Source organism: Petromyzon marinus, chromosome 9 (genome assembly GCF_048934315.1).
Source record: "Petromyzon marinus isolate PM22_M1 ecotype Great Lakes invasive population chromosome 9, UKy_Petmar_22M1.pri1.0, whole genome shotgun sequence".
In the NCBI taxonomy this organism is placed as follows: Eukaryota; Metazoa; Chordata; class Hyperoartia; order Petromyzontiformes; family Petromyzontidae; genus Petromyzon; species Petromyzon marinus.
The window spans coordinates 9,583,708-9,607,154 of NC_133675.1; the positions used below are offsets into that span (position 1 = coordinate 9,583,708).

At 48.8% G+C, this 23,447-nt stretch overlaps 1 protein-coding gene across 5 annotated transcripts in view; it reads left to right on the plus strand.

The window, feature by feature from the left end:
- Nucleotides 1–23,447, plus strand: part of LOC116940568 (synaptic vesicular amine transporter-like) — a 101,507-nt gene that overhangs the window by 53,441 nt on the left and 24,619 nt on the right. For 2 of the 5 annotated variants that reach the window (XM_032950544.2, XM_076065888.1), the window contains exon 2: nt 21,700–21,994. In XM_032950544.2, coding sequence (XP_032806435.2) covers nt 21,877–21,994 — 118 coding nt within the window. In that variant the 5' untranslated portion in view covers nt 21,700–21,876. Of the gene's footprint in view, nt 1–7,394; nt 7,450–7,679; nt 7,820–7,850; nt 8,321–21,699; nt 21,995–23,447 lie in introns of those variants that run through there. The other 3 variants (XM_032950543.2, XM_032950541.2, XM_032950540.2) reach the window with 3 other exon arrangements.

Sequence of the window (23,447 nt, forward strand, 5' to 3'; positions counted from 1 at the left end):
CCAGCATCTCGGCGAGCGGCCTGATGGTGACGGCCGACACCAGCGTAGCGGCCACGGGTGTGAAGCGAGGGCGATTCTTCTCGGGTCCCAGGAACGGGATCCGCTCCCCGCTGCCTTCCACGGTGGCGCATCGCTGGCGGGGCTGCACGTTGAGCCCCAGCTTTTCCAGGAGGTCTGTACCTGCGATACACTCGTGGCATAACACGCTCGAGACATAGCACTTTTGGTCACACACCTGGCGTCCGAGACGGACTTCCAGGGTGACCCTCCCCGGAAGTCCCATCCCGGCACCACTCGCTGTGTGCAGCGCGCGATCCGGGGCCTGCAGGCGGTGCACGTCAACCCCGAGCACGCTGCAGTGTGTGGCGCTCACGAGTGAGGCCACTGCCCCTGTGTCCAGCAAAATCCGGGTGCGCCATCCATTTACCTGCCCTTCTACCAGCGACGTGTCCCCGTGATTCCCGTCACCAGCTCCCGTAGCCAGTCACCCGTCCTCACCGCGTCCTTGGGTGTTGTTTGCCGGAATCTGTGTGGAGGTCACTCGCTCACCATTATTATCATCTTTCTGTATTGGGACCGTGTCGATTGCACCCCTAGTTGGTCCACTCTATAGGGGGGCGTTTGGAGTTTAACCCTGGCGCATGTCTAGCGCAAGTGATCTGAGGACAGTCTCCCATGAGATGGCCTGGCCGGTCGCATAGGTAACATGCCCAGGGGGGCGGCCCCATAGGAGGCCCCCTGCCCGTCCCTTCTCCTCTCCCTGATACGTGTCTGCCCAAGCTCTGCCTCCAATCGGGACACTCGTCCAGTTAGCCCCCCTACCGTGGAGCGCAGCTCTCCCATTTCGGACTGAATGGTCTCCACTGTAGACTGTAGTTTGGTCATGTTCCGGTTCGTTTCCTCGCATACGTGGGCCACCTGGCCAGCTATATTTGCCATGCCGGTCTGTAGCCCTGCTACCCATCCCGGGGTTGTCTTACGGGATCCTGGAGGCTCCCTTGCCCAACCCTTTACCGTACTGGCGAGCCCCTCCTCCTCCTCTTCCTCCTCTGGGAGCAGGCTCGCGATGGCGCACTCTCGTCCCAGCCCCCGGAGCTGCGCGTGTTCACTGGCAAGCTCCTCGCACTCAAGCGCACGCTCGACAAGGGTATCAAAGCGGAGACTTGCACTACCCACTTTGAGCTGCCACCACGCGGTGTGGGCTAAATACCGGAGGATTTTGTCGGCGGCCAGCTCGTCAATTACCTCTGTCGCGAACTCTGGATGGGCGATCCGTGTCAGCGATCGTACGTCTTCGGCATAGTCGCGAAAGTCCTCGCCTGGTTGGCGGTGGCGCGCCTCTAAGGCCGTCTTTGCCTGCCTCACATTAAGCGTGCCGAAGCGTAGGTCGAGTCGGCGCATCAACTCTTCTAACTGGGTTTGGACGCTTGTGGGTAGAGCCTCCATAAAATCAGCTGCCCGCCCATCTAGATTAATAGTAAGTTGCCGTAACACCTGCGCGCCCATCCAGCCATTAAGCTCTTTAGCCCCTATGATGTTGCTTTCCTTCATGGAAAGCGTTTGCCCGCAAGCAAGAAAACCACAGCAATTTTCTTGCTGTGGTTTTCACACCTGATGATGATTGCTTGTGTTGCAGTCGAAACTTCATGATAATTTTATTGTTTTATATTTTTATTATTTTGTTTCCCTTCTACGTGACTTTACCGAAAGAACCAAGAATATGAATCCCTGCAGTCACGAAAGCTTTAAAAAATTTAAAACATGTTGTAAATGGCTTTATAAACACACATTCATGATGAAGAAAAAAAACACTCTACGTATGTCAGTGATGGACGACTCAAGATGTCACAAATGCACACGCAGAGTCCAATCAACAAAAATGTTCCCTTACCCAAATTGCATCGCAGCTGTTCTATCGGAGGCATCGTGTCCTGAGACGCGAAGTGTCTTGTTTCGGGTCCCTCTCTATTTCTCTGTGCAACTCGTCGTATTAGAGGACGACCGACGGTAATCGGATCGCACGCAAGTTCAGCATCTCTGAGGTATCCTTCGAGCGATCTCTAGTCCACACATATCGGGTTCAACGCGTTCCCATCGACCCTGCGAACAGAAAGTATTGTTGTTGTGGAACCAAAGTAAGAAGTGATGTTTGTGCGCAGTCATCGGAGAACAGATTTGAGCGTGGTACATTACAACCCAATATTTACTCTGACTCCTGACTCACAAAGCCGCCTCGAGTCGAATAAATATTTTCAAATTTCCTTTTCACTATTAGGTACGTATCAGGTTTGCTATCGGTGTCAAGCTTCTATGAGATAAAGACATTTCCTTTTGGAACGCTCGCATAGGGCTATGCAATAGAACGTGGATGTATAGCGTATTGATTCTCGATGCGACCGTATCTCAAGACGCGATGCACGACACGCTCACTTTGTTTATTCCGTAGAGCGAGGCAGTCATAGGCACAAGTGTTGGGGGGGGGGGGGGGGAAGCAGTGCATTGATCCGAGACTTTAAACGGGACAGGGAGTAGACTGGGGCGAGTGACACGCTTTTTGACCTAGGAAAGCCTCAGCGAGTCCCAAGACTCTTCGTCAGGAGGTTCCTGACAAGTTTTCGTCGCAGCGCGGGGCCGCGATGTTGCTCCAAGGGAGTGATTTGCAGCTACTTGTTCATCATTGGGATGGGTTTTTTTTTTTTTACATTGGCCAGCGGTAGTGCGTTACCCCTATTGTTGCAGAGGTTCGAATCCAGCAGCCACCCTGATTATCATCATCGCGCCGCGATGACGAGATGCTAACTACCTCGCCTGGTATTCAGGAGGTCGTGGGTTCGATCCCGACCCTGACGCCTGCTGTATATTTGGAGTTTGCGTGTTCTCCCTGTGGTCACGTGGATTTTTCTCCGGGTCCTCTGGTTTTTCCCTCCACATTTAGCTGCTGTAGATTTCGCCGTGATGAGCCACTCTGTTGAGCTATCATTTATGGCCAGGTCGCTTCTGACAAAAGAGCTGTCTAGCTTAGTGGGCCTTACCTGGTCAAATTAAATCAAAACAATTTTTTGTTGATTATTATATTATTGTTGCGAGTGCAATCACCATAATTACACGCCGTCTACTTCAAAGTGAAGGCGAAAGATCCCCTGACGTCATTCTCAAGAGTGGGCCATTTGGTGCACAAGTTCTAAAATTACGCGCACTTTACTCATTTTGGAGTACTGTGGTGCCACAGCAACGAAGCCGCTCCGTCGGAGCCGCGCCTGCGGCAGTGGTGCTGCAGCAGCGGGGTCGCCCGGCTTCCATCGCGGCGCTTCCCCCACCACCCCCCACATGAAGACACACACACACCCCCACATAGAGCCCCCACATGAACACACACACACACACCCCACATAGAGCCACGGGGGGAGGTCACCTGGCCGACAGGTTTTCACCCGGAAGCCCTCTCATGGGACCAATCTTCACGATTTCCTGCGACCAGGGAATTGGGCGACCTCCCCCGAGGCTAGCTCGCACCGCGGCGCCGTGACCTGGATGGTGGTTGCATGGTCACGACGGGGCTGCTCAGCCGCCCCGGATAGAGGGGCACACTCGACACGGGTCAGCAGGCAGGTAGGGGGTGGGGCGGAGTAACGAGCGGCGGAAAAACAGGGCGGCCCTCTGATTGGCAGGACGAATGCGCTTGTTTAAAGAATAAAAGCGGACGTCGGAGAGAGCACCGATCCGATTATAGAGGAGCGGGAAATCCGAGGCTCCTGACTGGACGAGAGGCCAGCGGATTAGCGGCATGTTATCTTTGATGTAGGGACAATAAAAAGGGCAGGTAAGGTAGGGGCAGGCAGTCGTGTTCTTCTGGGGTCAAGGATCGGAGGAGTCATCGTGCCTGCCACTGGATCGTCCGTGAGACGAGTCGCAGTGCAGCCAGGCCCCGTTCCCAGCAAAGACTACGTGCAGCCTCGCCTTTCCACGGCTTCCTGCACCTCGGAATTGAACCGTGAGTATGCAGGAGAGAGGTGAGATTAAGGGGATTATCCTTAGGGAGAGTGATTAGCGAGAGACGAGACAGACTGAGACCTAGACCACCGGGAGATAGGTTAGACCTGCCCTGCTGGCCCACACTGACACGGGTAGTTTAGCTTCGTTATTCGCGGAGAATAAATCGCCAGTCGTCAATAAACCTTGTCGTGTCGTCCCTGCGAGTGCGGAGAGGAGTGCATGGTACTGTGAGCCTTCTCGTTGTGGTATCCTGTGTTCACGCACGAGCGTATATTTTACCCGCGTGTGTGCGCTCGCCGCTGCGTGTAGCTCGTAGTTAACGTGTACGCGAGGTAGATGGGCATCGTGCATGCGAGATCACCCGTGCCGCCTCTGCTTAACGTGTGCGCGAGATAGACGGGCGGCGTGCGCGTGAGATTAGCGGTGTAGCTCGTGGTTAGCGTGTGCGAGAGGTGCACGGGCGGCGTACCCGCGAGGTTGTTCACACAGCCCTTTAAACCAGCTCAGGGGCACCTCCTCCAATCGGCTGCGCGCGTACGAGTGACGTCTCCGCCCTCCGACCCCTGACCCCGGGTCCCGCGCGTGCGATTGGTGCGCGGCGCCGGGCAGGTAGCCGCGCCGAAGTTTGGTGGCTACGTGCCAGCCCGAATCATGCCCCGAGGGGCCGCAGCGAAGGGGGGGGGGGGGAGTCGGTGAGCAGTAACCCTCCCCAGGACACGGAAGAGCGGAGCAGTGGATCCCACGTGAGCGAGGGGCCGGGGGCCAGCCTCCCCGACAGTACACAGCAGCAGCAGTCATCGGTCCTCTCCCGGAAGACTAAGGCACCAGGTCACTCACGCAAATGAGACTGTCCTGGCCTCTTGAGTTCTGATCTAGTTAAAGAAAATAAACTTGAAGCTTAAACCTAAACTGGAGACAAGGAGTGATATCATTAAATGCCAGCGCACGGTTTTTGGAAGATGACATCACTGGACTACTTGAGGTCCCTTCATTTGCCTCTTATTCACACTTCTCAAATGCACCTTCCATTCTCAAATGCCCTGCTGTAGAGGCGCTCTTCTCACAGCAGTGACAGCGATATTTTAAACATCAGAGCTTAAATTTCAACAAATTTACGTGACCCGTCAAATTCAAAACATTGCGCCTTTTGTGCAGTCATTGGTATCGGGGATGATTCCACAAACTCACCACGTCTATTATGAACATATCTCTCTCTCTCTCAACCACCGCAGCGATATGCAAGTGAAGCTTGCAGAGACATTGTGTTTGTTAAATATTTCCCCAAAATGATACCCGCCATTTGTAACTCTAGCCATCAATTCGATCACCATATAAAGATCACCGCGCGCTTACGAGTAAACCACCCGGAATTCACCGGATCTCGCCAGATCTCGGAAGATTCGCGGGGCTGAGCCTGGATGGGTGATTGCATGGGCGACCACATTGCACAACGAGGTGCTACAGGCTGCGGGTTCTCCGTGGTGGGCAGCAGAGGGAAGAGCGGCACGATCCGTTGTCGTCACTGCGCCTGTGTGACGCCACGTCCACACGCACCGCATTCAAAGCCAGCATTGGCCAGCGTGGTGAAGTATGGTCAAAGCACCCCCCACCACGAGCCATGCGAGAGGCGAGGAGGCCCCTTCAACCGCGAGTGGGTTAATAACGCGCGGGAAAGGCCGCGTTACGTGTACATCTACGGCTCCCAGCTCTTTCTCTCTTTACCGAGCTGAAACCGCTAAATGGAAGAAAAAAACGTGACTCCTTACAATCAGAAGCGTTCATCTTCCGAAACTCATTTAACAGCAGTTGAATAAAAAATACAAACACGTCTTGTGAAAAATAAATACCTTGCCCGACGTGGGCGTCAAGACTCAGCAGGAGATGAGAGCACTGAGCCGTCAACGCTGAGGACTTGGGTTTGAATCCGGGCGGTAATCAATTACACACGGCTTGTGCACCAGATCTTATTTATTCACGATGTACTTACAAAAAAATCCGCAGACTACCTGCTGGATCTCCTCTCTGTTTCAAAGAACAAATTTGACCTCAGGTCTTCGCTCATTTACCAGCTTCACATTCCCTATTGCCGTACAAAAACCGGAGGAAGGGCCTTTGCTATTGATGCCCCCAGGGTCTGGAATGCTATTGCCAATAAACTGCAACTTGAATCACTACCTATGAGATATTCACTCAAAACTGCTCTAGAAGAGTTGTACACCCCTAGCTGCCACTGCTACTCAGTGGCCTAAAATAAAATAAAATGCTTCGCTCCGGATGACCGCTGCAAAGTATTATCTGTATTTTGATTTAGTGTGCTGATCTTAAAGGTGCATTGAAAAATGTGATACTCCGACTGATGCTCCTGTTGTTGTGGAGTGACTCATGCAAGCCAGCTATGGCTCTAGGGTTTTGTGTTACATGTTATTTATGTAGTTTATTGTTAAAAATTCGGTCACAGTCCCTATGATCACTGTTACATTGCATTTATGGCTTTATTTTGGTGATTTCGAAAAAAAATTGGTTTGGCCATGTTTTTGTTTATTGTAGTACGGAGTTAGACTGATGGCCTTAATCTTAGTTGTCTTGTGGCTGTTGTTGTTTGACTTGCATCCCATTGGGATTTTTGCACACAGCGTTGGTGTACGGTGCTATTTCAGGAATATTTTGATGTTTTTTTCCTGGATTTTCTGTTTGCACAGTCACATAGTCACTTTAAGATGTTTTCTTGTTCATGTTTTTGTATTTTGTTTGTTGCGGTTGCACCCGATTCAAGAGCCGAACGGCTCACAGGGCTATACCGAATAAATGAAACTAAATGGAACACGCTCAGAGCGTAGCAAGCACGTGTTCTCTCTCACCCTTATTTCCACACGTGAATGGGGTGGAAGCAGTGGTCGGCGCACTGCACCACCACACCCCAGCCACCGCAGTTCGATTCCCGGACACGACGAACATCGGTGACGAGCGAGATACTGAACTGGTCCCACGCCTCAACGCTTTCACCAACTCACCCTACCGCACTGATGACCACCCTGGTGAAGTATGGTCAACCCCTCCTCCTTGAGCGAAACTGCGTGTGGGGGGAGGCATTCATCAAGCAGTGGGATTGACTAATCGCGACGTCGCACTAACAAACAAGCACGCGGCCCGAATAATTACGCACGTGGCCGTGCATTAGATAATTGCTTTTTTTTGGGGGGGGGGGGCGTAGAGGGGGGGGGGGTCTGATGATTTATACACGAATGAGAGATAAAGCTTTTAATAAAAAGCGAGAATAAAGGTCAGGTGCAGAGAGGGGCGGGAGAGATGGTGGGTGGGCTGAGATGGTGGGTGGGCCGCGTCTGGGGGAAGACGAGCGGAGAGTGGCTTCTACGAGATTAGGCATTCCGCTTCCACAAAGTGCGTCACGATAACGCGTTATTGCTCGTGTCGTGATCAGATTGTTGCCTCGCTGAGGTTGGTGGCGAGCAATGGGATGGGAGGGGGTGGGGCGGCGAGTGGTGGGGAGGGGGCTGTGGGGGTTAGGGAGGGAGGGGGCTGTGGGGGTTAGGGAGGGAGGGGGCTGTGGGGGTTAGGGAGGGAGGGGGCTGTGGGGGTTAAGGAGGGAGGGGGTTGTGGGGGTTAAGGAGGGAGGGAGGAGAATGTGGGGGTTAGGGAGGGAGGGGGCTGTATTGGGAGCTGTTGTTTCGTGGTATCTCGCTGACAGCCACGAGCGCCTCGCCTCTCCTCCTCCTCCTCTTCGCGTGAATGAAGGGCGAGGAAGAAGGGGGCAGATGAACAACACGGAGCAGGCTGCTTGACCGGCGGGTGGACGGGCAAGACAGGGGTGGGTGGGGGGTTAGATGCGGGAGCTGGGGGTGGGGTGAATTGACTTTGGGCTGCCGGTTATATTTGGGGACCATAAGTCATTTGTGGCCAGTGTCAATTGACTCCTGGAGCCACGCGCGGTCCCAAGGGTCGCGGATGCGTAGACAGGAGTCTATGTTGTGGACATCTCCGGACGTATTTTGTCCAGCACCTTCCCCTTGGACGGTCTAGTTCACCCCCCCACCCCACCCCCTACGTTATCATCAGTCATTAACACGACATTGGTCGTGAAGTCTTCCCGAAAATATAAAACGGGTCGACTCAGGGCTCCGCTGAAGTCCTTTCCAGGCTGCGGAAATGGGGTGTTGAGATTTATTATTGTTTTAAAAATACAAAATTGTGAGCAGGGCAGGGGGTAGTTAGCAACGGGCCAGTATATTACCCTGTGAACTTGTTGCAGGAACAGATCAGCAGCCGCCTGACCGAAGCACACACGCGCGTCAAGTGGCGCCGTTTAAAGGTACGTGACGATACTTGCCAAGCTGAATTCAGTACCGATCGTGCAACAAATCGTACAGTTGATAATATACCGCAACCATTGTTCACTCTTATAAGATGTTTTTTTTTAAAAAAAATAAGGATCATCTCGACTCTTTAGAGGTATTTTCGGGAAAGCTGCGAGGCACGCTGGGAGGCAGTAAGGATTATCGGCGTAAGGCACTACCGCTCGAGAGTACTGTACAAAGTCGGCATATCCACAATCATTCTCAACGATTTTACTCTACATTGTATTCCTATAATGCTATGAGCAGATTTGTAACAACAACGACTAAAAAAAGGTGCAGTATAATGCGAGCAAATTACGGATGTGGAGTGGCCAAAACAGGTCCCGGAGCATCTCTGCGGACTATTTTGGCTGACATTAAGGCACTGGTTTTATAGGTCTGCAAGACTTAGACTGTTGGGGCAAGTGCTGTTAGCGAGCACCTATGAAGGGCAGGAACCGTACACGGGGGGTTAAGGGGCCCCAGCACCACGCCCGACCACCTTTGCCTCCCCGATTGGCGCTGTTTGCACACCACACCAGCTACTAATTTGAGGCTGAGTGGACCTAGGAGATGTCCAGAACTGATTCAAATAATCGTCACTGGTTTCTAGCCGTAAGCGGGAATCGAACTCGGGTGGCGGGGCTCGCAGCGCGCCGCGCTCACCGCTCCACCACACGGATAACGCAGTCCCTGAGGTCCGTATCCACAGCTTTATACCGTCCATTGTCCACTTGCACCTGAAAGATGAACGCGTCACGTCACGCCGCCGCTGTGTTCGAGCGTCGTGACTGCCTGCAAGGTAGGTCTCCATAGGCCAGCCCCTTTTGCCGCTCCACTGCTGGATGACGGCATCCCTCCGACGTGCATGGTTGTGACCACGCCTCGTGCGGGTTGGGGAATGCAGGTAACCGATATGCGATGGGGCGAAGGGGTGGGGGCATAGAAGTACAGGGCAACAATGGATTTAGCTGCATTGCCCTCTGCTGGCCACAACGTAGGCCCACAGTCTCCGCCGATGACAACGTGTTTGTACATACTCTTTGGTTCTATTCGGTAAAGTCACGTAGGTAAATAATAAAACAACAATAATCATGACGTTTCGGCCACAACACAAGCGGCCTTCATCAGGTGAAGGGACGAGACTGTCTGGAGGACAGCGCTGTGTTTGTACATGTCGGTCACTCATTCAAGGACTACCCAAAGGGCTGAGCTGCTTAAAAGCTTGCGACTTTTTGCGTATCCAGCGTGATTTGGGCGCCACGGTAGCGAGATGTTAACTACCTCGCCTGGTGTACAGGAGGTCGTGGGCTCGATCCCGCCCCTGACGTCTGCTGCTGCTGCTGTGTATTCCGAGTTTGCGTGACTCTCTCACGGTGGTCGCGTGGATTTTTTTTCTCCGGGTCGTCCGTGTTTTCCCCTCCACATTCAGAATCAACATCACGCGCTTACATTGTTTGGCTGCAATAAATGTCTCCATGATAGGGAGAGTCATCTTCGTTGAGGTATGATTTGTGGCCAGATTGCTTCTGAAAGGAAGGCTTTATAGCCGAGTGGTGAAGTAAAACATTGTTTAGTTTAAATCGTTGAAATAACAGTCAAGGTACTGAAGGAGGCTTGTTTCAGTATGCAGTGCTCTCTCGTACTGTATATATGAGTTCCTCTATAGTACATGCACAGAAGACCACGGTGAAAATCTACCAATCCACACACTTGGCGCCGATGTATGTGTGTGTTTGAACAATATGCGGATGTTTCGATGCATCGCGTGTCTGCGGGTATCTTTGTTCGTGTACGTGGGTCACAGGATAGCGCCCATCTGCTACTCGCTCCTGGCGGCCTGAGTTCGATCGAGCAGTTGATTGTCACAAAGGCCCGACATCATGCACGTGTCGTCCATCCCACCGATGCGCGGACTGTCGTTCAGCCTATGAAGGGGCTTCGGTGGCTATTATGCAACTTAATTCTCTTCTGTCATTTTGTTCAACGCCGAGCCATGCCCTGACTTGCCAGGAGAAGGCGGGTTACAGCACACAGCGGACAAATGTCAACCTTCACTTTTTGATTTCGAGTGCTCTTCCCTTACACGATTGGGTCTTCTCGTCGTGCTCGGGTATACAGGTCCCGCATGTTCAAACACTCATGAATTGGCTGAAGGCATCTTAATGTATTGACGACTACCGGCTCATTGCCTGGCTGACTTCCACCTTTTCTGTGCTTACCTCGGCCGATCGCGAGACGCAAAATGAATGAAGGACGCCGTCCATAATAAAACATTAGCCACGAGTAATGTTTACCATTAGGGCAATTTTAACCACGCTGCGTGTGCAACTGTTGACATACCGTACGTTTTAAAAAGATAGCCTCGTGTAGCTTTTGATAAGTGTGCAATGCCTACTCTCTTTACAAAGACCACAGACTGATTTTGCTGGCCCTCTAGAAAGTACGCAACTTGTGCTAATATTCACTTATGTCATTTGGTACAAAAAACATCTGCCTCTTACAAGCAAGTAGTCACTGGTCTAGGGGGTGGGGGGGGGGGATTTGCTACCCCTCTTACCCTCCCCCCATCCCCTTGTAGGAAAGTTTATCCCTCGGGCTGTGTTTGCAAGCGGACGGTTATACAAGTGACGCAAAACCACGCAGAATCGTTGATTCTGTGAAAGCGTTCGCAGCACGTGTTTGAATCCAAAAGTGTTTCGTTTGCAGCAGACGTATGCAAACCAAAAAAAAAGTCAGCCACACGGATGGGCATCTCCCAGGGCCAGACGCGTATGCATAATATATTTTTAAATACTGTAGTCTTACTGACTGTCGGTTGTGATCTCCAAGTTGGGTGAAATTGTTTGATCAATTTGACCAGTTTTTAAGACGCAAACTCCCTTATGAGCAACACGATACCTTCATCCATAAAACTATAACTTCATCCTGCAGTTTCGTTTATGTTCACGTTTCCGTGGTCATAACTAATGCACAAGCGCTTTCATCGTTTGTTGGAAAATGTAAACAAATATATACAAAATAATGCACATAAAATGGCTAAGAGTCACTCAAAGTAATATAGGCCAGTCCACATCATGGTAAACCCACATCAGCTTACTGTCCATGAAGTAATAATGTATTATTATTGTTATTAGGTAGTCACTGGAGCAATGTACTGTTCTTCATGTTTTTTGTTTATTCTGAAAGTGCAGAAGCACCGAGAAAACGCGCCGATGGTTTCTGTGGGAGGAAAGACAGAAAACATGCGAGGGGAGAGGGGAACTTTTGGTCGCATGAACATTGTCTAGGTGCTTGAACATGTCTAGGTGCTTGAACATTGTCTAAGTGATTGAACATGTCTAGGTGCTTCAACATTGTCTAGGTGATTGAACATTGTCTAGGTGCTTCATTGCAGTCACGAAAGCTTTAAATCGAAATTTAACCGCCTCTACGGGGAGGGATTCCACACATCCTTAAGATCATTCAACAGACTTCGGGATAAGAAGGCTCAACTAATCGAGTCTCTCACCTTTCTGAAGAGATGCCGCGACTCTAAGGTAATACCAACCGCATTTACACTAACCTCTGCTGTTGCAACTTCTCTCAATGCAAAACGAATTCTAGCTAGAACTAGCTTCGCTCTTATCTCGGAAAAAATCAAACTTACACGCACCGAACTCGATCAGTTAGACAAGACACTCTACAAATCACACTTAAAATTGACAGCAACAATGTCTACATCGGATTTGGAACATGTAGACAATATGACTACCTCTTCGGCTGCCACTATGTCGAACAAATGTAGGGACAATTTGATTTCCAAATTCAATCACCTCTCCAGCAAAAAATCGGATCCACACACCGAAAAGATAGACGTCAACAAAGTCGTAATTAATCGCAGTAACAGTTCCATTTCTGATGGTCTGAAATCCGTTTTAGCTAAAGGTCTAAACTTTGCTGTCACACCGAGACACTTACCGGTTAATGATATCATTGCCCATGTCGACGTTGCACTCAAGGGCTTGAGTCACATCTCTGCAGACGTAGCAAGATCTGAAATCGCTGCAACCCTCAAAAACGCTAAGTTGCCACCTAGCAACATCAGCAAAGACGAACGTTTTGAATTATCTCAATTGAAAAAGAGGGATGATATTGTCGTTCTCTCAGCCGACAAAGGCAATGCCACTGTCATCATGGACAAAACAGAATATAACAACAAAATTCAAGAACTAGGTTTCTTGAACATTGTCTAAGTGATTGAACATGTCTAGGTGCTTCAACATTGTCTAGGTGATTGAACATTGTCTAGGTGCTTCATTGCAGTCACGAAAGCTTTAAATCGAAATTTAACCGCCTCTACGGGGAGGGATTCCACACATCCTTAAGATCATTCAACAGACTTCGGGATAAGAAGGCTCAACTAATCGAGTCTCTCACCTTTCTGAAGAGATGCCGCGACTCTAAGGTAATACCAACCGCATTTACACTAACCTCTGCTGTTGCAACTTCTCTCAATGCAAAACGAATTCTAGCTAGAACTAGCTTCGCTCTTATCTCGGAAAAAATCAAACTTACACGCACCGAACTCGATCAGTTAGACAAGACACTCTACAAATCACACTTAAAATTGACAGCAACAATGTCTACATCGGATTGGGAACATGTAGACAATATGACTACCTCTTCGGCTGCCACTATGTCGAACAAATGTAGGGACAATTTGATTTCCAAATTCAATCACCTCTCCAGCAAAAAATCGGATCCACACACCGAAAAGATAGACGTCAACAAAGTCGTAATCAATCGCAGTAACAGTTCCATTTCTGATGGTCTGAAATCCGTTTTAGCTAAAGGTCTAAACTTTGCTGTCACACCGAGACACTTACCGGTTAATGATATCATTGCCCATGTCGACGTTGCACTCAAGGGCTTGAGTCACATCTCTGCAGACGTAGCAAGATCTGAAATCGCTGCAACCCTCAAAAACGCTAAGTTGCCACCTAGCAACATCAGCAAAGACGAACGTTTTGAATTATCTCAATTAAAAAAGAGGGATGATATTGTCGTTCTCTCAGCCGACAAAGGCAATGCCACTGTCATCATGGACAAAACAGAATATAACAACAAAATTCAAGAACTACTCAACGATGGCAGCTATACAAAAATAAAAAGAGATCCCACCAACAGCCTGGTCACAAAAACGAACAAAATTATCTCTGATTCAACAGCATTAATTGATGAGAACAAACAGTTCTCGTTGAAACCCTCTGCTGCCAGACCACCAAGATTATATGGCCTTCCAAAGATACACAAAGAAGATACACCCCTTCGTCCCATCGTCTCTACTATCAGCTCCCCCACCTACAAACTGGCACGTTTTCTGGCTGATATACTGCGACCTTTCACTGGAAAAACCACCTCTGCGGTACTAAATTCTACTCACCTGGTATCGACAATCAAAGACATTTCCCTGTCCCCAAACGACCTGCTTGTCAGTTTTGATGTGGTGTCCTTGTTCACCAAAGTCCCGGTACCTGACACCATCGCTATCATTGAAGACCTGGTTCATCAAGGACTGCATACTGATGTACCCCCCCTGGTGAGACATTGCTTAACCAACACATACTTCACCTGGAATGGAACTTTCTACAAACAAACTGAGGGCACCCCAATGGGCTCCCCCCTATCTCCGGTTGTAGCCAACGTATTCATGGAAACATTTGAAACTGACGCCATCCAGACTGCCACTCTACGCCCGACCTTATGGAAGAGGTACGTTGATGACACCTTTGTCATCTGGCCACATGGCCAGCCTGCTCTAGACCAATTCCGCGACCACATCAATTCCATACACCCAGCCATCAGATTTACCATGGAGGTCGAAAAAGATGGCAAACTACCCTTTCTGGATGTCTTAATTAAAAGGAGACATGATGGTTCAATGAGCCACTCTGTCTACAGGAAAGCTACCCATACAGATGCTTACTTGAAACCGGATTCCCACCACCATCCATCCCAGAAGAACTGCCTCATCAAGACTCTATACCATAGAGCCCAATGCATTTCCGACCAGGAACACATTACCAGTGAACTCAAGCACGTACACCAGGCTCTCAGGGCTAATGGCTACTCCGACTACACAATCCGCAAAGCCATCACTCCAGTCATGAAGAAGGATCCTCTTGTGGAGCCACTCAAAACCATCACCTTACCCTACATTGCAGGGGTCACTAAAAAGATATCCAAAATCCTGAATAAACACAAGATCCAGGTCCGATTCAACACAGTACACAAAATCCGTGATTTAGTTCCATCTGTAAAAGATGCTCTTCCAGACATACAGTACCCGGGCGTTTACAAACTAAAGTGCCTCTGTGGTAGTAGCTACATTGGAGAAACCAAAAGACATATCTCGGACCGCATCCGCGAACATAAAGCAGACTTGAAACACGGTAAGACGAACTCCTCTGCCGTGGCAGATCACTGTTACAATTCAGTGGGCTCACATGACATTGACTTCTCCAAGACGGAGGTTCTTTGCAAACCAACTGGCTACCATGAGAGATTCGTTCATGAGGCCATTCACATATACAAGCACAGAGACAATTTCAACCGAGAAGATGGATTCAGGCTTAGTAACCACTGGAAAGATGTGTTAAATCATTTCTGTTCTTAATTAATTGTAATTTTACGATGACCTTCAGACCGCAGCTCTTTCGCCAGCATTGCCTCTTAATACCTCTCACACCACGGTTAATGGTATGGTTTACAACATGGAGTATACTAGGGCTTCGCAGCTGTCTCTCTCCCCCTCCTCTGTTCCGACCATGGACGAACTCGTCCGTCTGAACGGGGCCCGTAGCTATCCGTGGTACGGAAATTTGAGGGTAAGAATCCACCCATTTTTTCGCCATATAGCATTGTGATATATAACGACTTATGGTTGGTAGCTTAGCTGATTGGAGAATATAGAGTTTATTGATAACATGAAGGTAATTTATATTTTAGTTTTTATTGGTTCACTATATAGTACTGTGAATAGCTCAGATGTGTAGTCATTTCTGTGACCAGTCACTAGCAAATCACCCAGTTATTTCAATGCTAAATTCGCCTAGTTATTTCAATGCTAAATTATCCTGTTTGATTTGTACTAAGTGCCTCGGTGAATGTGTATGCTCTGACTTCAACGTAACTATTTCTGTAGCAGTTACAAGCGAATGGGTGCCTCTGCGGATGTGTATGCCTTAACTTAGCTATTTCAATGCTAAATTCTATGCTAATTCCTTTTAACAATGGGTGCCTCTGCGGATGTGTATGCTTTAACTTTTAACATAGCTATTTCTGTGACCAGTCACAAGCTAATCATTCAGCCATTTCAATGCTAAATTTTATGCTAATTCCTTCGTCAAGGCTCTTTGTTCCTCTCACACAGCTTAAAAGCCGTGATCTGAACGTGGCTCTCTCACTCCAGCACTGTCCTACCAGACAGTCTCGCCCCCTTCACCTGATGAAGGCCGCTTGTGTTGTGGCCGAAACGTCGTGAGAATATTATTGTGTTATTTTATCAATTTATTATTTTATTCTCATTCTACGTGACTTTACCGAAAGAACCAAAGAAGATTGTCTAGGTGCTTGAACATGTCTAGGTGATTGAACATCGTCTAGGTTCTTGAATATATCTAGGTGCTTGAACATTGTCTAGGTGCTTGAACATTGTCTAGGTGCTTGAACATTGTCCAGGTACTTGAACATGACCTAGGTGATTGAACATCGTCTAGGTGATTGAACATGTCTAGGTGCTTGAACATTGTCTAGGTGATTGAACATTGTCTAGGTGATTGAACATGTCTAGGTGATTGAACATTGTCTAGGTGATTGAACATGTTGAGATGCTTGAACATGTCTAGGTGCTTAAACATTGTCCAGGTAATTGAACGTGCTAGGTGATTGAACATTATCTAGGTGCTTGAACATTGTCCAGGTGCTTGAACATGTCGAGATGCTTGAACATGTCTAGATGCTTGAATATGGCTAGGTGCTTGAACATTGTCTAGGTGATTGAACATTGTCTAGGTGCTTGAACATTGTCTAGGTGATTGAACATGTCTAGATGCTTGAACATGTCTAGGTGCTTGAACATTGTCTAGGTGATTGAACATGTCTAGGTGCTTGAACATTGTCCAGGTGCTTGAACATGTCGAGATGCTTGAACATTGTCCAGGTGATTGAACATTGTCCAGGTACTTGAACGTGCTAGGTGATTGAACATTGTCTAGGTGCTTGAACATTGTCCAGGTGCTTGAACATGTCGAGATGCTTGAACATGTCTAGGTGCTTGAATATGGCTAGGTGCTTGAACATTGTCTAGGTGATTGAACATGTCTAGATGCTTGAACATGTCTACATGCTTGAACATGTCTAGGTGCTTGGACATGTCTAGGTGATTGCACATGTCTAGGTGCTTGAACATTGTTCAGGTACTTGAACATTGTCTAGGTGCTTGAACATGCCTAGGTGCTTGAACATTGTCCAGGTGCTTAAACATGTCTAGGTGATTGCACATGTCTAGGTGCTTGAACATGTCTAGGTGATTGCACATGTCTAGGTGCTTGAACATTGTTCAGGAACTTGAACATTGTCTAGGTGCTTGAACATGTCGAGATGCTTGAACATGTCGAGATGCTTGAACATTGTCTCGTCGCTTGAACATTGTCCAGGTACTTGAACATTGTCTAGGTGTTTGAACATGTCGAGATGCTTGAACATGCCGAGATGCTTGAACATTGTCTAGGTGCTTGAACATTGTCCAGGTACTTAAACATTGTCTCGGCGCTTGAACATTGTCCAGGTACTTGAACATTGTCTAGGTGTTTGAACATGTCGAGATGCTTGAACATGTCGAGATGCTTGAACATTGTCTAGGTGCTTGAACATTGTCCAGGTACTTGAACATTGTCTCGGTGCTTGAACATTGTCTCGGTGCTTGAACATTGTCTAGGTGCTTGAACGTGTCTCGATGTGAGGAAGCAGTAGCTCGGTGTCCCCACCATGAGGCGGTTCTATCCGACAGGCGGGGGGTTTGGGGTTTGTGTTGATGGAGGGGAGGGAGGCAGAAAGAGGGCTGGGGGAGAATTGTGTTGTGGCCGAAACGTTGTGATTTTTGTTATTTTATTTTTTACCTACGTGACTTTACCGAATAGAACCAAAGCGTATGGATCCTTGCAGTCACGAAAGCTTCAAATCTAGAAGATAATTAATCAGCATTCTCTGGGGAGATCGAAGGGTGTGGCGAGGGGTGGGGGGAGCAAAGGGACAGCCTATGAATCATACTCGAGCTTTTTTGCCCGTCAAAGGACGAATGTATATTGCAGTAAATCTGAAATATTCAATAGAAAAATTGTTCAGCTCATGATTATTAAAGAGGAGGGGGGTGCCCCATGTGGAGTGACGTCACTCGCTAATGGTTATTGTGGAGGGGTGCGTCATGTGAAGTGACGTTACACGCTCATGATTATTAATGAGCGGAGGGGTGCTACATGTGGAGTGCGCGACCTTCTTGTGTGTTAGTGTAAGTTTCCACGGGGGCATGAATATTAATGAAGGGGGGGGGGCTCTTTTGTTGCATATACTTATTTATTACCGTCACTTTCTGTAAAGAAACGTCATATTTGAAGCGACTTTGCGTAATAATTGATTTAATTCAGGTCGACCTGCCTCTGCGTTAACCTAAAAATTCACCCACTCATGAATATTAATGAGGGGGGTGGGCCTCATGTGGAGTGACGTCACGCGGGGGGGGGTGGTGGGCCTCATGTCGAGTGACGTCACGCGCCGGACGGACAGACATTTCTGGGTGATTATAGCAGGTAATACCATACACGAAGCTTGATGTGTTGGTTGGCGACACATAAATCTTCTCTCAACTGACTAAAGTAAAAATAAGAAGTGGGGGATTGGGGGGAAGCCCCCCCCCCACTACCCCCACCCCCTGCCCGCTCCCAGCTCACGTCCCAGGGACCTCTCCACCGTTCCTCTCATTTGAGGCTTGGCAAGGGCGTGGTGGGACCCACGACCTGGCCTCAAACTCCCTTTCTTTCCCCATGGAGTGCATGGCACAGGTGTTGTTGGGTGCCCGCGTGGGCCAGCAGCGTCTAACGCCGTTGTCTCCATGGTCTTTGTCAAGTTAGGCAAGATGGACTTCACCACCCCACACCCCCCCCACGGCTATGATGTTGAAAATTCGGAGTAGAGCGTGCTGGTGTTTTGAAAGGGTGTCCCGCTTTCAAGCCCACACGGGGGTAGTTTCAGTTGATGGAGAGAGGTTGGTGCCGCAGGTTTCATTAAAGAGGGCCGATATCTTCGTGTAAAATACAAAAAATTGCGATGTTCCTGGCATGATGAAAAAAACGCATGTAAGTTAGGTTTGTATTGCGTCTGGGGTACATCTCGGGCAGTGGTGTGGGTTCGGGCGGGTGGAGCTGTGCGTATTAAAATCGAGATCGAAAACGAATTTCTTTCGAACTGATTGTTGTGTTTAGTACGCAGTCCTTCCCACACACCTCCGATGAGCGTGGTTGGCTACGTACGGTGTGAACGAAGTTCGACAGACACGCGTGTGGCGTGTGGGAAGCAGCACGATTGTGTGAAGTCGGTGGATCGTTTTGTTGAAAGCGCGTCATGTCCAGTGGGTACAATGAAGTCAGGATCATGATAATCATCAGACAAGATCTATCTACTGCTGCATGAAGTCATCCCCCCAAGCTGTCACCAGCTCTCGCATCCTCGTGACGTGTCGAACCATCGAAAATCTGCGCGCTGTTGTTTCTCTGCCTTTTTTCCAAATTAGTTTTTATATTAAGTGAGAAATTGCCTATTCTCAGTGTAATCGGTTTTTTTTTGTAGACACACATGAGGATCGAGTGCATCCTGAGCGTAAACAAAAAAAACAAGAGGCCAAACTAATTAGCATTCAAGTTGAACAACTGGCCTGATGGCTTTGGCTGATTATAAGCAGTGACGCAGCCTGCGACACCCCTCCCTTGAGACGACCAAGGCCGTAGGGAGGCCGAAGGAGCGCACCGCCGCTGCTGCTGCTGCTTAATAGCCAGCGCAGACATCGGCCGCTGCATTGAAGGGGGAATTGGAACTCGGCTGACCAGCCTCAATGGGAGAGGGGACAACAAGAGACAACCCGCAGGGGGAAGGAGGGAGGCCGTTTGACCAACATAGAATGGGCCGTAGACGACGAAAAAAAGGCAAAGGTCCCCCGTGTAGCTTTAACAGACTGTAGGGGCAAGTACTGTTAGCGAGCACCTATAAAGGTCGACACCACGCCCGGCCGCCTTTATCTCCCCAGTGGCGATGTTTACACATCATACAAGGTACTCATTTGAGGCTGAGTCGACCTAGGGGAGGCCCTGGACCGGTTCAGATAATCGTCACTGGTTTCGGCCGTGAATGGGAATCGAACCCGGGTGGCCAGGTTCGGGGCGGAGTGCGCTAACCGCTACACTACCGCTCCCCATAGACACACACACACACAACACACCCGGGGGTCAGCTTCTACGGGTCAAAAATCTGTGTCCACATAAGTCTTGAGATGGCTTATGGACGACGAGGTATCCAGGGAGCCAGAACAAAAGGTGAACTAAGATTGACCGTACGAATGCACGAGGGGCGTGCTTAATAGTAACACTGAGTGTGCACCGAAATATTGTCCAAGCTGTAGGCCGGCAAAGTTGATGGTCGAGCCAGTGACCGGTATTATTTGAGTTGTGGAGAGGCCTGGAGAGTGAGTGTGGACGTCCAGGCTGCTTGCACAGCGGGGGATATGCGAGGTTGTGGCGCGGCAGGCGACGGCTGACAGATAGCGTGCCGGACCAGCAGTGGCCGCAGCATGCTCCAGCTGCAGATCGAGCCTGGCGTGCAGGCAACCTGCTGGTACGCAGCGCTGCGGCTAACGGTCGACTGGCAACGTGCGGACTCGAGAGCCGAGAGCGCACTCCAGCTGTGGATCGAGCCTGTCGTTCCAGAGCATCGTTGCGGGACTGGAGGTGTTTTTGCGAGAAGAAAGAAGATAGAAGATGGAACATTAACTTTACAACCACTCATCATTTGTAACTGTACCTTGTACAGGCTGTGTGCCAAGGAGAATCTCAGCTTGCACGCATCACACACCGTGACAAATGAATTGTGTATCGTCGCGTTACTATGAGACATTGGCCTATTGTTTTATTGAATCACGGGGTCGTGAGATTTGACCATCGATGCTTTTATGATTATCCAGTATGGATTGATGAGTCCGTATATTTGCATGGGTACTGTCGTTGTTTCTGATGATAAGTGTTTTGGATGTTAGAGTAAGTTGATATTAAAGTTACGTAGATTAAAGAAGGTTCTGAGTGCTTCTTTCCTAACTGGTGCATCATTGTCTTAATTAAGATAACTGTATCTTGCGGTGGGATCTGAATCCGGAGACTTGACACGATTACACGCTTAATTGTTCCAGCGAGAATCAGTAAAATGTTCAAGCAAGAATCATTGAAAATATCACAATTGATAATTATACTAAATTATAATTATTTAAAAAAATGTAATTTATAATAAATTATAATAAATACTCCTAGACAACGAGAGATACAATAATACAAATCACTTGCTAATCGCATCGTAATCACATGCACGTAAATATTTTTCATATATTTTTAAAATCATCTTTAATTACACTTAAACACATGTAATAACATTTACACTTAAAGAACGTTAACATTAACATATTTTTGACACAGTTTAAATAAATAAAATGACTTGTTTTATTTTATTCATGTTTCATTAATTTTAATGAACACAACATATACAATAGCACGAACCGATTCCGTTGCTCCATCTCCATGGGATACAATAAATTTAATAAAATAATAATATGTAAAATACGCCTTTTGGCGTCCTCTGGTCTAACACCATTTGAGACTAGGCTCAAAAGAAAGCTGTCTCTGGTGTGGACCAATCAGTTTCAAGGACAATGCATCATATTATCAGTATTTTTTTGTTTGCATTCTGACCACAAGTATTGTGGTTAATGCAGACATGATTCCTTGTAAAAGGTTTCAGTTTGGTGTTTTAATACCTGTTTCGTTGCCAGAAAAAAGGGGAAAACCTATTCTCATATTTTAGTACTGGCAAAGGAGGTCCCATGATGAAGGAGTAGTTGTTTTTGTCTGATCATAGATAAAATCATTTTTGTAAAAAATCACATCAGCTTCATTATTATATTCATTGAAAACTTTTTGCGTGGCGAAGACAGCCTTCATTAACTAGTTGACAATTAAAACAAAAGTGGATTAACAATAATTGTTTTTTTTTAAATCCCCAGCCACATTCCTTGCGTCACGCTCACGAGCGCCGGCGAGGATCCAGCCCGCCGCTCTGCGCGACTCCTGCCCCGCCCCGCCGGCATCGCCGTGCACCGCTAGCGCACCGCTAGCGCACCGCTAGCGCACGTGGGGGGCGTGCAGGAGGGCGCAGCGGGAACCCTGCTCGTGCCGTGGCCATGGGCGCAATCCGCGGCTGGTTCAGCGAGCTGCGCGACAGCCATCGCTCGAGGAAGCTCATCCTCGTCATCGTGTTCGTGGCGCTCCTCCTGGACAACATGCTGCTCACGGTGGTGGGTGGGTGCCAGCGCCGCGATTGCCAACTCCACCGCCACTACCGCCACCACCACTACCTTCACCACTACTCCCATTACCACCACTACTGCCACCACTACCTTCACCACTACTCCCATTACCACCACTACCGCCACCACCACTACCTTCACCACTACTCCCATTACCACCACTACTGCCACCACTACCTTCACCACTACTCCCATTACCACCACTACCGCCACCACCACTACCTTCACCACTACTCCCACCACCACTACTGCCACCACTACCTTCACCACTACTCCCATTACCACCACTACCGCCACTACCACCACTACCGCCACTACCACCACTACCGCCACTACCACCACTACCGCTAATACCACCACTACCGCCACCACCACTACCTTCACCACTACTCCCACCACCACTACTGCCACCACTACCTTCACCACTACTCCCATTACCACCACTACCGCCACCACCACTACCTTCACCACTACTCCCACCACCACTACTCCCATTACCACCACTACTGCCACTACCACCACTACCGCCACTACCACCACTACCGCTAATACCACCACTACCGCCACCACGACTACTTTCACCACTACTGCCACTACCACCACTACCATCACCACTACTCCCACCACTACTACTGCCACTACCACCACTACCATCACCACGACTACCATCACCACAACTACCTTCACCACTACTCCCATTACCACCACCACTGTCCCCACTACTGCCACCACCACCACCCCTACCACGACTGCCACCACTACTGCCACTACCACCATCAGTGCAGGATAAGAGTCTCTTCCCTGTGGAGATCATTTCATCTGTCCTCCCTCATTGGCCCAGCAGGGCAGAAGGAGTGGGGGCTCAAACTCTTTCACCACCACCACATTAATTCAGGGCAACTTGAACTAAACTATAAAAAAAATGTATTTTACCAGCTATACAGCTCTTTTTCAGAAGCGACCTGGCCACAAATGATAGCCCAACGAAGTGACTTATCACGTGGAAATTTACAGCAGCCAAATACTCTAAACGCATGTGGATTCTAAATGTGAAGGGAAAAATCGGAGGACCTGGAGAAAAATCCACGCATGCACGAGGAGAAAATGTCAATTCCAAATTTACAGCAGGCGTCAGGGTCGGATCGAACCCACAACCTCCTGTATACCAGGCAAGATAGTTAACATCTCTCCACCACAGTGCCCATTCTGTGGAGGAAAGGATAACTAACGTTTTACTCATGAGCTCACCTGAGGTCTAATTATATTGTCTACTCTGGCCTAGATCAGTACTTTACCGAAAAACCCAAAGAGTTTGCATTTCTGCAGTCACGAAAGCTTTAAATAAAGATTGAGATCAGTACAGGTCATGTTGAAGCAGTGGTGCTGTTGTAAGCGCGCTGTGCTACGAATCAAGCCACATGAGTTTGATTCCCGGCCACAGCTAA